The sequence below is a fragment of the Nestor notabilis genome, unplaced genomic scaffold, assembly GCF_000696875.1.
Source record: "Nestor notabilis isolate BGI_N333 unplaced genomic scaffold, ASM69687v1 scaffold12197, whole genome shotgun sequence".
Lineage (NCBI taxonomy): Eukaryota > Metazoa > Chordata > Aves > Psittaciformes > Psittacidae > Nestor > Nestor notabilis.
Window position 1 is genome coordinate 148,025 of NW_009937012.1, and position 18,523 is coordinate 166,547.

General features: G+C 42.8%; 1 protein-coding gene across 1 annotated transcript in view; it reads right to left on the bottom strand.

The window, feature by feature from the left end:
* ADAMTS17 (ADAM metallopeptidase with thrombospondin type 1 motif, 17) overlaps positions 1 to 18,523 on the bottom strand; it is a 160,380-nt gene that overhangs the window by 127,355 nt on the left and 14,502 nt on the right. Inside the window, exons 2-5 of the mRNA XM_010018623.1 lie at positions 18,293 to 18,465; positions 7,404 to 7,487; positions 6,773 to 6,930; positions 947 to 990 (exon numbers count right to left, since the gene is read on the bottom strand). Of these exons, the coding sequence (XP_010016925.1) occupies positions 947 to 990; positions 6,773 to 6,930; positions 7,404 to 7,487; positions 18,293 to 18,465 (459 nt within the window). The remainder of the gene's footprint in view (positions 1 to 946; positions 991 to 6,772; positions 6,931 to 7,403; positions 7,488 to 18,292; positions 18,466 to 18,523) is intronic.

Here is an 18,523-nt window from a genome sequence, read left to right on the forward strand (position 1 = left end):
TTTTCAGCTCTGTATTTCCTCCTTTTACCTGATCAATCCCCACAGTACAGATGGGGAAGGACCTGCCTTCTGAGGTGAGACTTCTATAGGCTCTTCCAGAGCTGCTGCTGAAGGCATTTCCCCACATGCTCTTCATCACCCATTACTGGGTGGTGAAGCATAGTAAGCCCCCTAGGTCCGCGAGTATCTCTCTGAACATTGGACTGCAAGATCAGCTGAAATCAGGATCCATTCCACGTTTACATAGGATGTAGGATAAGGGGCACTTGACTTTGAGGCAAGTCTAAAAACAGTATCATGCAATCATCATGAAGAGGATGTTGAGCTGTGCCTCCGAACACTGCTGCTACTTAAAGATATCAGGAGAACAGGTACAGTGAAGGCTACTGCTACCTAAGCTAAATAAATAAAGTATTTAACATGTGGAATGTAAGGACCCTGTGTATCCAGGGTTTGGATAAGATTAAAGGCAGTTAGGAAGTAGGAGGAGTAGGAAGCAGAACAGAAGATTTAACTTGGCTTTCCTACAATGAGGTATTCTTCTCTGGTGTCCGAGTGCCAGTTTGATCTGGGAGTGTTACACAGGTTCTTACAATGGGAAATACATTCATTAGTTTGCAAGTTCTTGTTTTAGGTGAGAGCACTCAAAGCAGCATTATACAGACACACCAAAAGACAGTTTCTTAATCTCCAGTTACCTAATTCTACATCCACTCCAAAGAACTAGAGATACTTCAGATCACTTCCTGAACTCAGAAACCTCCAGTGCTTACAAGGGGTTAAAATTTAATTAATATTTTATTTATAATTTATACCCTCAACTAATCCCTATTTATACCGAAGAGATATACAGAATAGCAAAAGCAACTTTAAAGCAAACTAAGCCCAGAAAGCTCCTCTTAGCATGGTGTTGGCTATCAAAACACTCTCCCCTACTTTGACTTACCCACAGTGTCACAAGGCTCGTCTTTGTGTACGCAGAAATCTGTCCTAGAAAGAAAAACAGAACAGAAGTGAAATGTATCCTGTGCCTCCAGACTTGAGGCTAGGAAAAAGCAGTGATGCATGACTCACATATCATGGGTGTTGAGGTTTGAGGGTTTTTTTTACAACTGCTGTGCAGTCTACACGATTACAACACAGATAGCACTGATTGCTACTGAGAGATTACAGCAATTAGGTGAATCAGCTCCATATACTACAGCCCAGTATAACCGACTTCAGATTGAGCATGTAAAAGAAGCACTGCCTCACTGTGTGATGTCAGACTTCTGCAACTGGAATAAAACTGAACCTCTTCTTTTCACAAGAGAACTGTAACAAAAAGGAGCAGACACCCTGTGATGCAACAGCACCATTAGAACTGGGAGGAGGAGATGGGTAGGGACACTGCCTGGAGACACAGAACTGCTCGTGTATACCCAGAAATTCTTAATTCTCCAGGTTTTTTTCTTCTTACACTAGGATAGAAAAGGAGAAGAAAGAAACAGGACCTAACAGTGAAGACTGATGTTGACAAGGAAGAAGATGAAAAAATTTCAAGATTTGCCAGGTAATAGCTAGGTGAATTGGCTCCAGCTACACTCACTACAATCCAATTTGCTATTTTATGATTTGAACCTAACTCAGAGAGGTTCAAGAGACTTCATTTGGTCTCTGTTACTCCCCCACATTTCATCAAGGCAGGAGGAGATACTACCTATGCCCTTGGCAGCCACAAATCAACCAGGGATCCATGGAGCTGTATTAAGCAGAAAGAATAAAAAGCCTTGAAGCTCACCAGCTAATCAATGATACTTCCCATGAGAAGATTTTTTAAATGAGATTCCTCATGACAGAAAAGCAAGTGTGGGAGAAAAAGTATTTTAGAACTAAATTAATGGTTTGGATACATTTCAATAAGCACTTCAACCTAAACTTTTAGGAGCTATCTTCACCACACCTGCTTTGTAGTGTGATCTGCTGTGAAGAGAAGCTGGAGAAAAGCATGTACTAAAACATTTCAGGAGTTCCTAAGGGAAGCTGGGGAACCATAATCTCTATCGTTATGGCTTTCCTCACCCTGCAGGGAGGCTACTGAGAGAATCATATTAGTACATTTGGAGTGTGACATTTGAAATGCCTGAGTGCCCAGTGGGAGTTGGAGTTTAAGAGTCTGGCAGGGAGAAGATTAGTTAGAGAAAGATAAATACGTACAAAAAGAAAACACTTGGAGAAAGATAAAAACAGGGAAAGATTAAAAACACTTCTTTTGTGAAGAAAAATATGAAACTAGGGTTATAGGAAAAGGGATTTAAGACCCACAACTGCAGCTGATGAACCCAAACCCTTCACACCAAAGTCCATTGAAAGTCACAAATCAAGTTGTCAGGAGCTTGGAAAGAGAGAAACAACAGCTACTACCAGCTTTTGTTAAGCAGACATTGAAAGCCAACCACGCTTAAATGCAGAAAAACCGTAACAACCACCGAAGTGTTAAAAAATCAGATGGGAACAAAACAGAATCGGAAGCTACGACCACACACCAGCCCCAGATTTCATTTTTCACCACAGCCTGTGTCTCGACACCTTGGCATTCCAGCCTTTCCAGAGAAGACTAATGACAGTCTCCTGACGGAGCTGGCACAAGCAAGCCTGCTTGAGTTCCCAGAGCCAACTTGACAGAGGTTTATTTAAGGACTTATTATGTTATATAAACTGGTAAATCAAACAGATGCTTTTCTTGTGACAACAGATAGCTGAACTATTAGTAGATGGCAGGAGGCCATTGCTAGAAAAGCATCTCTTTGCAGAGGCTGGCCAGCTCTGCAAATAAAGCACAGCAATTTTGCTCCTTCCACTCCGTTCTACACTGAAAGGCGTCTGGTGCTTTCAGGCAGCTCCCTGCAGAAATTACCACTATGCCATAAAATGAGGGGTCTTGTAAATGATCCATCAAACTTGCAGACTCTCCTACAGAGGCAGAACAATCCCTGCCTATAAGTGTAAGAGAATGCTCTCATGCTGTCTGGTCAGGGAAGGACTTGAAACAGGTCAGCAAGAAGAACTGACTAGACCTGCTCAATTCACTGCATGCAGGCCTCCAAGCATGAAACCTCCTCAGCCTGCCCTTTAAACTGTCACAAGCACAAGTCTAAGAGACACCATCCTTCTATTCAAAGATCTTGTACCAAAATGCTAAACTTTAAATCCTCCAGACCTACTGTAAACATTTTACCTCAAGACACTTCAGCCAAACAGAAAAGCACATCCAAGCCTTTAGTCCCAAACGAGCTTGGTGGATCTCAGACTTCTTCTAAAAGCAAGCAGCCACTCCATCACAAAACCTATATACTGAAACTCCACAGGCCTTTCAATCAGAGCAATCAGAGGAGAGCCAAAGGCTGAACACACATTAAGAAAGATCTACTTCACCTGTGGATCAATCACAGCAGTGAGGCCAGATGGCCCCATCCTGGCACTGAAACTATTCTGCTTTTAAAAAAGGTAGCAATCACAGGTCTGTTCCTGGTCTGGTTTTGAGCTTGACTCCATCTAATGTTTTCTAAGTGAGATCTTGACATGAATGATACTATAGTAACACTCCAAGGCTATAAAAAAGATACCTTAATATTCATTGCATGTGCAACATCTCTTATCACAGAGACACCATTTTGTTAGGAGAATCTTTTATAGAGCTATGTTGGAATAAAACTCTTAACTTCAGGAGCTGAAGTTCAAATCCAAGATCTGACTTTATTACATTCAGTCTCAGATAATATATTGAAATCACACACTGTAGCTGTGAAGCAATTTTACTCTCCACTTTTAGCCCCTGACTGAATCAAGCAGGACATGTGTTCTCATCTTCTAGGGACTTGTGAAATTCTCAGTCATTATCACTTGTGCTAGATAACTGCTCTTGTGCGGAGTGTTTCCAATAGCAGACTTCAACAATTCTTCTAAAATAACGACAAGTCAGTTGTTTTGTTCAATAAAAATAGCCAGAAAAGAAGAGCTCAAATGGAAGAGTGACTCCTCCTACAGTCACTCTTCCATCTGGCTCACACAAACTGGAAAAAAATACCTAACTGTACTAAGCTAAATTCTGCAATTCAAGTCCTTCCTGTAAGAAAGAAGGACAGTAGTTGAACTGTGCAACATGAATAAGAAGCATTCTGTTTAACAGCCCCTTCCCAGCATCCTTCAAATGACATCTTTTGACCAGTTTCACCCTGCAGGGTCATAAAGCTAAAGGACAGAGGAAACTGGTACAGCTGCCAAAACCAACTTTCCACATCCATATATACATTTAGTAGCACTCTGCACCCAGTTTCCTCAATGCACATTGAATTGCTTCATTTGCCCATTTAATGGGAAGGCAAAAGGCTGGAGAAATGTGGAAGGGAGGAGCAGGCTGCAAATGGAAAAGCTACACCAGTATGTCAGGAAAAAAAACCCATGTCTTTGCTTAATGACAGCTCTGAATGGTGTTCCTGTCAGGCTTGTGTCACTCTTCCCTCTACTCTTACATCACTAGTGTAATAAGTGGCCCAAGCACCTACAGCCAGGAGACAGGGAGAACATCAGTGTGCCTAAAGATTTCTTAGGGGATGCAAAAGACAGATCAAGAGGGGGAATATGTTTCAATTGAGACATACTTTTAAGACCACTAAGATACAGACCCTGCAAAAAGAAGTTATTCTGGTCAGCTGCCTATTAAAATATGAAGTACACTATCCATAGGTGACAGATTTGAATTTCTGCAAGTTCAAACCCAGAATTTGAACAAGAAAAGCCAGATTATATATAATAACACTATACTCAGACCTTCTGGGCTGTAACAGATTATTCTCACTGTCTCATTTATTTACTGAACTGGACAATGGTACATCTTATTTCACAGACAGAGTTTGCCTCTTTCCTGGAACTCAATTGGGGATACTATTAAAATCCCACGGGAGAGATACTTGCAATCTAGATAATCTACTTCTGCATACAAATGAGTACATGGGGAACATCAGTTAGAGGTGAAGTTTCAAAAGGCAAGTGTGCCTTGTTGTTTCAGATGAGCACAGCCAGATTGGAACCACAGGGATTTCTTCAGAGGTTGACCCTAAAGAATCTGTTTCTAGTCCTAAAGCAGCTGCAGCTGCTGAAAATTCAGCTTCTGCTTTTTCTGGCGCAACTGCTTGTGCTGGACATGTTATTGCTCCCATATCCTCTACCAGTGGTCCATCTGGTCAGTCTGGGGAGGGTCCAGGGACACACACACACACATACACACACTTCCAAAGCCAAGAGTAGAAAGCCTCATTTCCCTGAGGCAGGGATCAGGCTGCTGGGCCAGAAGTTACCCAAGCAACATGGCATCCTCTATGCAGCAGAAGCAGGATGGGTTAAGGATCACAAGACATAGCAAGAAGGAAGGAAGAAGACTACAAGTACAGACTGATGGCCTATCAAACAGGAAAAATGCCGTTCTGATGCGCAGCAATGTGCTCCCTAGACTGAACTTTCTCACAAAATCTGAACCTAGTTTCTAGCCCAACCAATCCTGTAGTTCTCCAGGTGACTATTCTGACTATTCTAGTCTGACTGCAAATCCCTGCAGATGTATTGAACAGTTCTTACTACAAAGTCTTTCTACAATTCTTCCTCAGATGCCCAAGTCCAACTCATTTAGCCTGACATTATGCATTCAATTTCATAAGCTGCAGAGAGACTGCACAGATGAAATGTTCCGCTTATTCCCCCACCACGTGCTTAGAGCACATCAGAAGATTCTGTATGCCTGGCTTGTCATGCGGGACAACTGGATGCCCAGATGAGTTTAACAAAAATGTTAGTTATTTATTTAGGCTCTGATCCAGTGAAGCACATGCTTAACTATAACCAGGATGTGCAGCCCATTGACTTCAAAGGAACTATTCACCCTGTCTAAAATGTTAAATATCTGCTTAAGTGCTTGGTTGGACTACACTGAATACAGAGGAGAGACATGGATTTGGGGGAACTGCACACATGTCTGTGAAGGTGCATTCTTAGGGACTTTGCTGGCCCCATGCCCTGCTCACCAGCTATTTTACTGAACACGCACCAAATCCCATGGATAGTTTGCAGTGTGACTATTAACACGGGAGATTATTACAATCACAATGGCAGTTTATGCAAAAACCATGTATTCCTACTTACACTGTTGACAGAGGAAAAAAAGGAGAAAGAGGTAAATGATGTTGAACTGCAGTATGGAAATTTCCTGTCTCAAACCAGGGAAGAAGGGGTTAGGCAGTGTTTTTCTAGCACATACAGCACTACTTACATCCCCCCACTACTAACACACTGTCTGCTCCTCTCAGGGTGTTCAGCTGATCCATACCTAATTACACATAGAGCACGTGTTCTCATCTGGTTCTCAATTCCACAGCTTCTTTCTTTTAGAAAGAAGGGTTTATGCTCCAAAAAACTCACTTTTTTTTCCAACTTATACCAGCTGGTATGAGAAAAAAGTATCACCCGTGCTATAGCCATGTTTTGCCAGTATCCTGACCATGACTATGACAGCACTGTGGTTCAAGAGGAAAGATGCTTTTGTACAACCTTGTGCAGTATCACAGAAACAAGACAAATCACTTTCATCTGAGATATCTGAGCCACCTGCACAGCATGTAGGTAGCACATGTATCATCATCAACGTATCTTCTTCTTTGGTTACTGCTAGACCAGATAACCCCCTCACTCACTATGGGCCATTATTGGTTGAAGCAAACTGATAAATCAAACCTTGCTATACCTAGTTACAAAAACAGCAGCATCCACAGGAGGAGTGTCATCCCTCGCGCCAGGAACCTGGTTGTTACCAAGGTATTTTGCCCCACCATATTCTTCATTTTGCCATTGACAAAAGCTCTCCAGAGACCTCTCTCCATGATGACCAATGGACAACTTTGCCTTTTGGAAAAAAAAAAAAGAGATACAAAAGAATAAATACCAGTCACATTCTTTACATAAAGCATTAGACCTCTGATGAAAAATCAGAGGCTTAAAAATATAGATGTGATAGAACAAAAAGTGCAAGACCAGCTTCATCGGAGCAAGTGAGCTAGGGACCAGAAAGGTTGGACCAGATGATCCTCGAGGTCCCTTCCAACCTGGCATTCTATGTTATGGCTTTGGTATCATATATATACTCTCCAGACTTATGAGACTTTTGAATGTAGTGCTGTATTAGAAGCTGCTTTCATTCCCACAGCCCTCCACACTTCCCACCTTTAATACCACCTGGTAAAATGTGGCAGGCACTGCTCACAGCTGGTGATCAGGTAGCCAGACATGCCCCACACCCCACCCCAGCACAGGGATTCTGCTCTGCCTGTGAGACTACCACAGTCCAACCCCAGCTGCAAAGATGAGTTACAACTTACAGGACGGTTGCGAAGCAGGACTAGTTTGGTCACTCGAATGCTGACTTTAATTCCAAGACTTTGATGTTGAAACATGTTGTACACCTGTCAAAATGCAAAGAAAACACCCACAGTATATTAATACCAATACCAAGAGCTAGAACTAATTGAAGCAACTAATTGTGACTATAGTTAGACATTTGTCCTTAAAAAAACGACCCAAAACAAGCCCAAAAGGGTTGTGCTACTACACTCAATAAAATCAAGAGTTTTTAAGAGCCACTATATTACACTCTTAACAGTTCCACACATTACAGTGTAGCCAAACCACTTGCAAAAACAGAGTAGGTTTGCTCCTGCCATAGTGCACTGGGCTTCCCCATCTGACCAATCCGACTAATCTGAGCAAGATTCGGCATTCAGGACAAAAAATATGAAAACAAACAAAAACTACACATGCTAGTTGCAGAAAGAAAAATACTTTTAGCTGGAATAAACAAGAGAAACAACAAAGAAGCAGAAAGGAGTGAAATATTCCAAAGGAAATCTAAACATAAACCAAAGTCTCAGGAACATGGACATACATTGTGAAGCATGCAACTAATATGGATCTTCAGCATTTAAATATCAGAGATATCTAAATGCAAGATGAAATAATGGTGTGTTTTAGACTTCAGGAAATAGAATGGAAAAGCAATTTCCCTCTGTTATTTTCATATCTTATATAGGAGAATAGTAATAAGGCAGCACATAATGACACAAGCCTCAGGAAATACAAAAATAGCACCGGAAACTACCTTACTACTTTCTCCAGATTCTGCATTCCAGCTCAGATACCTCACCTCGTTTTTATAGGTTAGAACATAAGATCTAATTGATGCCAGGATTTTATTCCACCCATTTCTCTGTGTACAACTGCTTTATATAGACTATATCAAAAAAGGTGAGGGATGGGTTTGTCTTAAAAAGGTGTAAACACTACCTAATAACCTCTGGATGAATGTTGTATTCCCTACGCAGTCAAAAAAATAAATCCAAGACCACAGAAGAGAGACTCTCGACTAATGGGAGGCAGGGTTTGGCCCCAGGTAAGCTGTATTCCTTACTCACAGCTCATTTGGCTAGAAGTATCACAGAGGCTCAGCTAACTTCCTATAAAAACCCAAGACATGAACACATTTTGGATATTATGTTTTCAGTGCTTGGTTTAGGTTTGGGGTTTTTTTTTATTTTCCTATTTGTGCAAATACACAGGAATGTGCTCAGTGTAAGGGTGTTCTTAAGCTCCTTAGTGTTTGGGGTTGGATTTAAGCACACGTAAATGTTTCCTATAATTGCAAGACAGACGCTACTCAGTATTTGACCCACTGACCTTCAGTACAAGCACAATGAGCCATTTATCTTCCCTGCGGCTGGTATACAAATGCAGACAAGTGCTGGTACTATTTGCTTAGCTCGGGGGTATGTTGGTAGAGTAGCTAAAGCCTCTTACTACAGACCTGGGGGGATAAACTTGACACTTGCAGAGAAGGGCTCTGACAGTTGACCTATGTGTAAATGGAGACCTGGACATTCAGCTGAGAAGGTCAGTGGGGCATCACACTGATCACTCCTGTACCACTCCAGAGGCTGACAAACATTTGCCTGTGATGGATGCCTTTGATTTGCCTAGCTCACTGCTAGCTCTGACCACCCCATAACATTTCTACTCATAAAATGAGTACAGCAAACAGGTTCTTATCATTAAGCCTAATGGATGATGGTGCTTGTTTTTCCATGAGAGGAGACAAGCTGTCTGCCTCCAGACCCAGCACAGAGAGATCCAAACACCACTGACTTCAAAAGGTGGTTTTCACTGGCAAAACTTGTATAGCAAGAACCAGCTGCTGGAGAGTTTAGTGTGTCACTTCGAAGGCTGTTAGCCCTTCTTCCTTTTCTCTTCGGCTTCCTGTTCTAAGGATAACTTTGACTGCACTTGTATTTGCATCCACCAGTGATCTCAGAAGAGCTCAACCTAGCTAGTAGCAGCAACTGGATACTAAACCAGAAAGATACCAGGCATGCAAGAGAGGCTTTATTCTGCTTGTTTATTCAAGCTTTGTTTGCTAATTTTCTTAAGCAGCCCCAAAGCAGCCCCAGACTGATGGTAGTTTGTGTTGCCTAGTAGGAACAATAACCTTTCCCTCTGCTAAAGAAGCCTGACTGGTACAAATGGCTGTTCTACTTCAGCACGACTAAAGCACTAAACAGACCCTCTCTCATCAGAGATCTGCTCCAGCTAGCTCTGCATCCATCCCCCACTCAGAGGCTCAACCTGACTTTTCAGCCCATGAGCTCTGACTGGATTAAGGGGGAGATGTTGCTTCAATGCAGTCCAACTGGTTCCCTTGCACTGCAGTCAGTACTTCAACGTGTGTACAGGCAAACACACCGTAACTTGCGTGACACCAGTGTTTGCAGATCACAGTCTGACAGTGACAGGTTACTAACTATTGCTGCAGCACTAATCCAGGTGTATTAGCAGGAAGTGTTTCTCCTGATGCTTTACGATCGACAATGTGCTGGATTTTGAGGGTGCAGTGCAAGCAAAAGCAACAATGCATATTCTGGCCGTGCTTATGAGTTGTTTTAACTGCAAGAACAAATCTCAAAGTAGATGATTTGTTACTGGGAAGAGGCAAGAAAATATGCTAGCTAACAATACCCACATGTAAGTAATTTCTTAATGAAGTTTCAAACATTTTTCCTCAGAGATGGATAGACAGTTGCCAGAGGAACAGTCATTTTTTTGTTTCACGCAGCTCTGCACTGTTTCTCGGTATTTAAAGTGTCATCATAATAAGCTCAGCTGAAAAAGACATTAGCACTGTGACTTAAGATGGTCCAGCACCAGAACTGCAGGACACTGTCCAAATATCATGTACAATTTCCCATCTTCTTTCATGATGAACCAAACTGAAGAGCAGAAACATCTCCAGCCTCACCTGCCTTCACCGATTCTTCTATTTCTCCTGTTAGCAAAAGGCCCTCTGTAGATTTTCATACAGAAAGGTCTACATAGATTTAGCTGGGAACTGCTCACAACCCACCCACAAATAAACTTGTCTTTCAAAATGAGCTAAGATCTGCAGGCAAATTAGCAAGAAAACAGACGTAAAAGTGTGCCTGTAAATTGGTCTGCACAAGAAAATGGCACCACCCAAACAGCTCTTACTCATTAACTGGGTAAAGGACATACACCACAGGGGTAGAGATAGCGGGAGATGACTTACCAAATACCATCATAGGCAAAACACACTTGACTTGGGAAAAATTTAACTTATTGCCAATCAGAATGACCTGTTTTAATTCCTATTTGTTTCTCTCCATACAACACCTTCCCCTCACCTCATCCCATCGCTTTCTCCTAGGCTCAACTCCACTCCTCCATTCCCGACTCCTCTGCCTCCTTACCCCGGGACGAGGAATGGGGGCTGTGGTCAGTCTGCCACAGCTCCTCTCTGCTGCTCCTTCCTCCTCACACTTTTCCCCTGGTGCAGCAGGGGTCCTCTCCATGGGCCACAGCTCCACAGGAAAACCTGCCCCAGCGCAGGCTGCTCTCCACAGGCTGCAGCAGTCTTCAGGGGACAGCCATTGCCCCAGTCTCTCCACAGGCCGCACGGCACACTCCGCTCTGGCACCCGCAGCGCTCCTCCTCCTCCTGCCTGCTCACATGGATTTCTCCTCACACCTTTTCCTCACAGCCCATGTGGCCTTTTTCCCTTCCATGAACACGCTTCCACAGAGGCACCAGCAGCTCCCTCCTGACCGGCTCCTGCGGTGCGGCGGGAACCGGCTGCATCCTCAGAGGCGCCCCGGCGGCCCCCCCGCTGCACAATACGCTGTCCTGTTAAGTTAAACCCCAAACTGCCTCAACTCACGGTCTTTAGAGGCAGAAGAAAGCTCAGTGGAAAGACAACCAGATCTTAAATGACTTGATGAAGAAACGAGATGAGTTCAGCGCAGGTTATTGACAGCCATTTTGGCGGCACACAGCCGGTGTTAAACCAGACTGTGCGAGGCAGGTTGTGCCCAACGGCAGCATTATCGTAAATAATAGAATCCAAATAAATAATAGAATCCAAGTAAATAAATAAATGAACCCAAATCCATAGGCCTTTCCTGTTAGGAATCAGGTTCCATCATGGTAGCAACCACCTTCCCCCCTTGTCGCCCAGCCTACAAGGAAACCAGTGCCCACAGACTCAGCGTGTCCAAGACATCCCGCAGGCTGTCGTCAGCATGTGAGCTACCCGCGCCAAGCGAGGTGGCTGAGATAACTGGTACCAGGGGAGGAGGAATGGGACTTCCCAGAGCAGATGGCCTCACGATTTCCTGCTGCACAGACAACATGCGTTAACAGAGAGACTGACTCACAGACACCTCCCTTCCCACTCGCAGTACCGTGACCACCCTTCCTCAAGCCTGGAATTGCATCACACCCCTGAGCCTACCGTGACCATTTCCAACAGGGGAAAAGTAAAATTATTCGGGGTATTTTAGAAGCTTTTAATAAATAAGGCAGCTGGAATACAAGTGTCAGCTGAATGAAACTGGCTAACACACTGCTGTGGAACGAAATACAAGAGTTACTGGTTTAGGACATCACCACAGTGTCAGAAAGCGGTTTAATGGGAAGAGCAATGGATGTTCTTGGTCACTAGGCTGAAGGGAAGGGATGTGAAAAGTGGTCATGACCACCAGTTGCCCTGTTGCAGGTGAACTTCTACGCATTGACTTCCATTCTATGAGGAGTCATCAAAAGTAGAGAGTGAGCTTTGGAAACAGAAAGAGGTACGGTAAAGAGACATACAAACCAGACAGAAAGATGGAAGGGGAAGTGCAGAAGAACAAGAAAAAGAGTAAAGCCCATCTCTGACATCTCCCTCCTTCATCTACATTTGCCTGACATAGCTTTACTGCATAGAATGCCCTAGAGAAAACAAAAGCTTGAACCACCCTTCTCCCTCTGTTTGCATTCCTCCTGCCTTTCTTTCTCCTTATAGCTTTGACATGGAAGGGACAGAATAAACGCAGCTTTGGCATAAGCCTGCCCCAGCATGCATGAAGTACAACCTAGACACAAGGAACTGGGATAAGAGAGGAACTAAACTACATCAGTTGAATTTAATTTGTTTTTCTTCTCAGGAGCTTCTCTCTGCAGGTGGATGGTGGGAGGCAGACGTGTGCATTTCAGATGTTTTGGAGTTCAGAACAGCAACCCTCAGGGTAAATTGACTTTTTGCTTCCTTAAGCACTGCAGTCAAGCAAGAGCCTCCCCACTGCCTTGGCTGCTGGATGATGTTTGGACAGTGGAAGCATTAGTTAGGTTACCAAGGTTGTCTTTCACTTGTTTTGAAAAGTGCTATAGGATTTCTAACACCCACCTGAAGCCAAACTTGCAAATTATCCATTAAATACTATGAAAAAGAACATATTCATGCCTCCATATAAGACAGTTGACATAACTCTTTCTCCTGGGGCTGCTAGAGCAAAGAGAAATCTATAGACTGTAATCAAATACTTATATCCTTTTTCCTTACTTCCCTGTTCACATCATGAAAATTTCAGATCACGGTAAAGAGAGCCAATTATCAGTGGCAACTCTGGAGCCTTTATGTGCCAGCCCCCAAGAGCACAGATACAAATCCATCAATGCATGCATGATAAAAATGATTTTATCTACTCCTTTAACATAAAATAAAATCTCTCACAGGGGAAATCCAAAATGAAAAACAATCTGCAGAGTGTAAAGTGAGGCTTCAGAGAGTAAACCAGAATTATTCCTAAAGAACAACATTAAATTTTTCCCTCTTAATGACATCCAAAAGATCACTACCTTCAAGTTACTGCTTGCTGCTGCAAAGAGCCTCCATGCTAATCGCATGGCTTAGCAACAGCTGCAGGAGAACTAACACACACTACAGTAACCTACCCCTGAATGCTGTATTTCTCTCAGAAAAAGGCAAGTTCAAAACGAAGCCGCAGTTGTAATTTATTCTAAAACCCCCAAAAATGCACCCAGGGGAGAAAAAAACCCTACAGAGAAAGCAGCTTTTAAATTACCGTGTTGTGGTCTTGGGAACTCAGACATCTCTGTCCCTAAATGCTCAGAAGGTCAGTCTGAGTGGGACTTGGTTTGCAAAATAAGCTCTGCAGAATTGCAAGGAGCCAATATTCACAACTAGCTGACACCAGTCACTCCTCACCATTAAAACCACTATGGCCACGGATAGAACTTTCCAAAGGGTCTAATACCTCATTTATCATATGCTTCATAATCATTTGAATTGGAGTTTTCTCCAGGAAACTGAAAGCCTAAGTCATGAAGACTAGCCACAGCAGAGGCCAGTTCAGTTTGCCTGGCTATGAGGACAGAGAACCAACTTTTTGTCTCACTGGCCATTTCTCTTGGATGAAAAGAACACACAAGAGGAAATAAAAGCATAAAACTCCTTCAGGGCAGCAGTGATGCCTCATGCTTTGGAACCTGCTCCTGAACCAAGCCCAGAATGGCACCTATTGTAAGCAGACAGACAGGAACACATGGGAAAGGAAAAGAGAAAGCCAATGCACTGATCATCTAGTTGCTGGTTGAGAAACCTGAAGTTCAGCTTAGGTGAAGCCATGATGCGTCGCGAGAGCAACACAGAAGTTCATACGAAACAGAACATCCGTCCAAACAGCCTCCATGTGAATGAAATGCAATGAGAGATTGTAGTTGCCAGACTAACAGAATGGGTGAGCAAAAGGCAATTTGTTCTGGAATTCAGAGGTGGCCACTGAAGAAGGGTATGAACAGGAGATGCACTAAAGGCAAAGGATGAAAAGGGGAGGCAAGAACTGAAATGCAAACAGTGCAACACTGCACAAAGCTCAGAAACAAAATAGGAAACTTAGAAAAATAAATCAGCACCTATGAAGCTGGTTTTGCATTTCTGTAATTCTACTCTTATCTCTCCCTGTCCATGTCCTCGTATCCAGGATTCCCGTAAACTCACTGCCTCTCTGAAACTGCAGATGTACATGGTGGCATTTGACAACTTTATCATCTGATCTCCTTTATCGTTATCACAAAGCCATCAGGAACCGCACATTAGGAAAATCGTGCTGAATCCAATATCTTGCCAGAAACCAAGAAGAGATTTCATTTTAGAGGTGGTGACAAAGCCCCGGGGCCATCCTTGTTCCTACTTACACATTACAGAGTACCTTAGAGGGAAATTCTTCCACGATCTTGGAAAAATCTGTCTTATAACTTCAAATATTAGCTTAGTAAATGAAGAACTTGCACCTCTACAATGATATTCAGAAAAAACAAGTACCTTTAATGTGAATCTATTCTCTGTTCAGGGGGATAGCCAGAACTCCAGAATGTTATTAAAAACACAGCACTTTCTGTATGAAGCACTAGCTGTTATTTTATTTCTAGGTTGCAAAAGGGGGTTGCTGTGTTTCTCAGCTGTTATTCTAGAGGAGGGTGGTAGGGTTTTTTTCCTTAAGATTCTCATTTACCAAGGGAGTAGTAAAACAGTATTTTGTAATGCTGACTTTTTTCCCCTTCAGAAATTCTTGTAACATAAATAGATATTAAATACTTTAAGGCAGATCACTTTATTTAAAATGTCTATAAATATAAAATACATTAATAAGACCTCTTAATGCTTGTTTTGTGGTTTGACAGTAAACGTAATGGCTTACAGAGAGGAGTTAAGTTAATATACCCCTGACCAGTAATGTTCTATTTGCTTAAATACAAGCATCCAAGCCAAAATTAACATTCTGGTTTCTTTTAGAGGCAGCCCGCCATCCTGCAGCATAGCTGAATAAGCACTGCCTAATATCATGGGGCAAATCCTGCCCCCCAACTAACAGCCACAGAAGGCTGACAGAAGTATCGAGGCAGGCAGGAGACAAAGATCCCAAGCAGCCAGGAGGCCTTTGTTTGTGCATTACACAGAACACAACTGATCCTGCACCAGAGAAGGATGCAACAGATGTTGCCCTAAGGATTTAGGGCTGTGCTATTCCTCATACCAGAGTTTTACACATGAGAAACTACCACACAAAGATTGACCATGGCTGGTTCAGGCACTACCCAAAGAGTGTGGCTGAGTGAAGAGTCTGGCTAAAGCCTACCTAAACCACAGGACTATCCAATCTCCTTTCCTGAAATAGACTTTCTGAATTATTCCTCAGCCTCTTTTGCTGGGATAAAGATCAGCTTTCATTGTGGCAAGTAAAATGTGAAAATCCCCTTTGATTTCCTTGAATTTCACCTTGTTTTATAGCCTCAGAATAAAGGATTTATGAAATGATGCCATCTATGTGTTTGCCTATTATTATTCTTTAATATCTTCTGATCTTGCCAGCCATTCACAACCAATTTCCCGAGGGAGGTAGAGGTGTGGAAGATGATATGTTCCTACAAGTGTGGGAATGTAGGTGGCCAGAGAAAGGGTAGAGACTCTGTGAGTGCTCCTCTGGAGGCTGAAAAGCTGAACCATAAATTCAGATCCTATCAGACATCAGAAAAGCCACATGGGTGAGTTCCTAGGAGCAATGACTTAACAGCGGGAAGTGTTTCAGCTGGACTTTGCACCTTAGATATTAGATAAATGTGTTCCTCAGCCAAAAGTCCCCTTCCATGTGAACTCCCTAGTGCCTAATAAATGGGTGAGCTCACACTACTGCATCAGAACCTAGCTTAAAAATTCAACAGATCGATCCATTGGCAACTAAGCTTTGATATTAACCAAACAGTAAATGGGTTTAGAGAACCCAGCCCATCTATCAGCACCTGTCCACACACAGATACTCACACCTGGCAAGACAATGTTGCTCAGATGTTCTGATGTTCTGAAGTACTCCTCAGCCTGGACAGACAACATGATTCATGGCCATCTTTTGTCTGGGACTTGGTCTGTCAGTGTACTCAACCCAAACAATCTTCACAGGCTCATAAAGCTACACAAGATAGAGATGCACTAATGGCTACACTGAAATAATTGCCCTTTTGGCATCATCGAGACAGATGATCAGACACATGTTTTAAAAGCTCTCACAGACATAATGTCCTGTCCCAGCCCCAGCAGAACTGTGGGGCACAACAGCAGATTGTTATTATCTCACTGATGAATCAGTGAGGAGCAGATTTTAGGAGGGAACAGATTTTTGGGGCTGCCATTGCAAACAAAAAAGCAACCATCACCCCTCTTGAGGTCCCAAACATCTGACATTAGGAAGAAACTCAGCTTACACCTGTACATTATATCTGAATATGCATTTCTGTTTGTTCTAAAAGTGACTCAAGAAGCAGATTTGTTCAGAGCTGAACTTATGTCCTGCCTGCTCACTGCAGAACTGGTATGGGAATTTAAGGTTGGAAGACCACAGCTTTGAGAATAATAAGGCTCTTGTGCCCCCAGCAACCACGTCCTTAAATGCAAGAAAGACAGTAAGTAGACCCTGAAGTGATGGCGACATGAATGGGTTTGCTGCAAGAAGACATTTCCTACCAATCAATCCAAATAAATGTAGAGACACAATAAAGTCCTATTAAGTGACTATTGTCACAGCATGGTAGAAGGCAAAATAAAAGGTAGAGGAAGTGACAAAGAAAAGCAGCTTGTTAACAGAAAAAGACTAGTTAAACTCCCTGCTTATTCAGCAAAGCATTTCACTACAGGAGAGCTCCCTCACACCAGTGCTTGATAATGGAACACAAGACCTTTGAAAAGCTGTTGTCCCATAGCTGGATTATGCACTGAGCATCCATCACTCAGCTCTTCACTGGGAAGCGTGACCAGTCAATTACTATTAAGAACTGTTATTTTTTTCCAAGCCAATTTGCTACTTGTGAACAACAACAGAGCAGTAATCAGGAGAATGAAGTGTTCCTGCATGTTACAATAGCATGACCAGAGGAATACAAGCTTCCTCCAAGATTTCCTTGTGCAAATGCCTCTGGAAGGACCCCTGCCGTCTCTGAGCAGAGTTTTCAGTGTCCACATCCAATTTAGCCATTATTTTTTTATTGGCACTGCCAACAAGTGAGTGGGAGAGCATTCACTGCAAGAGGCTTTGTGCTCCCTTATCAACTGAGACAGAAGGCTTAAACTACTAGGCCAGCTAACAAATTAACACCCACAGTTCCTTGGAGATTGCAGTTTCTAAAGGCTTTCCTCACTGCTGGCAGATTCCCTGCAGAAGTTCTAGAATGCTTCTAAAGCCCTACTCCAACTATTTAGAGGTGTGATCAGCACCACTTCAGGTAGCCCAAGAGATCCTGGTGTGAAAAGGATGGGATCGGCAGCAGTTTGGTAGTGACTTTGCCATGCTCTGCAGCAAGAGAGGTGGCCATTTTCATTATGCAAAAATCAGAGGTAAAGAGTGTCCCTCCCTAACTGAAAGACAGGTTTTCTGCTGGAAATTAATATGATTGCTGGCTTCAATGACACTTTGTTATGACAATGACCCACAGAGAGATCTCTCTTATGAAACATTGAAACCTTTACAAACCCAAGAAACATGTCAGAAAGACCACCTATCCACTCCAGGATACTCTCTTCCAGGGTAAACTACAGCAGTACAAAAACGTGGCAGAAAACAGCACTCTTGAACAATTATGGAATATTTCCTAACTGAAAACTTGCAATTTCAGTTTCAAAGAAGTTTTTCATTGTGATGTCCTTAGGCAAATACAGGGAATTGCATAGATGGGGAAGAAGAGGCACATGACAGAAGAAAACCAAAACCTTTCCTTATACCTCAAGGTCAAAACAGTTACCAATTTCAGCTGTCAAGGAAGCCAGCTTTAACCTACCCTGGATACGATCTGTTCTTCTTTGGAGACTAAAATGCCTACTTACCATATTCATAACTGTGAGGATGAATCTTTGGGCAGCCTCTGCACCATGGTATTGGACCATATCAGCATCTGCCACCACCAGGGTTTCTACTGTGTACTCGTTGGTGAGTCGAATGGCGTTTCTTCTCTCCCTCCAGTCACTGGTTGATTTCATTTTCTTTTGTCTCTTCTTTTCTAAAAGTCAAAATCCTTATTAAGGCTGGCAGATCATAATAAAACATTTACACTCTTT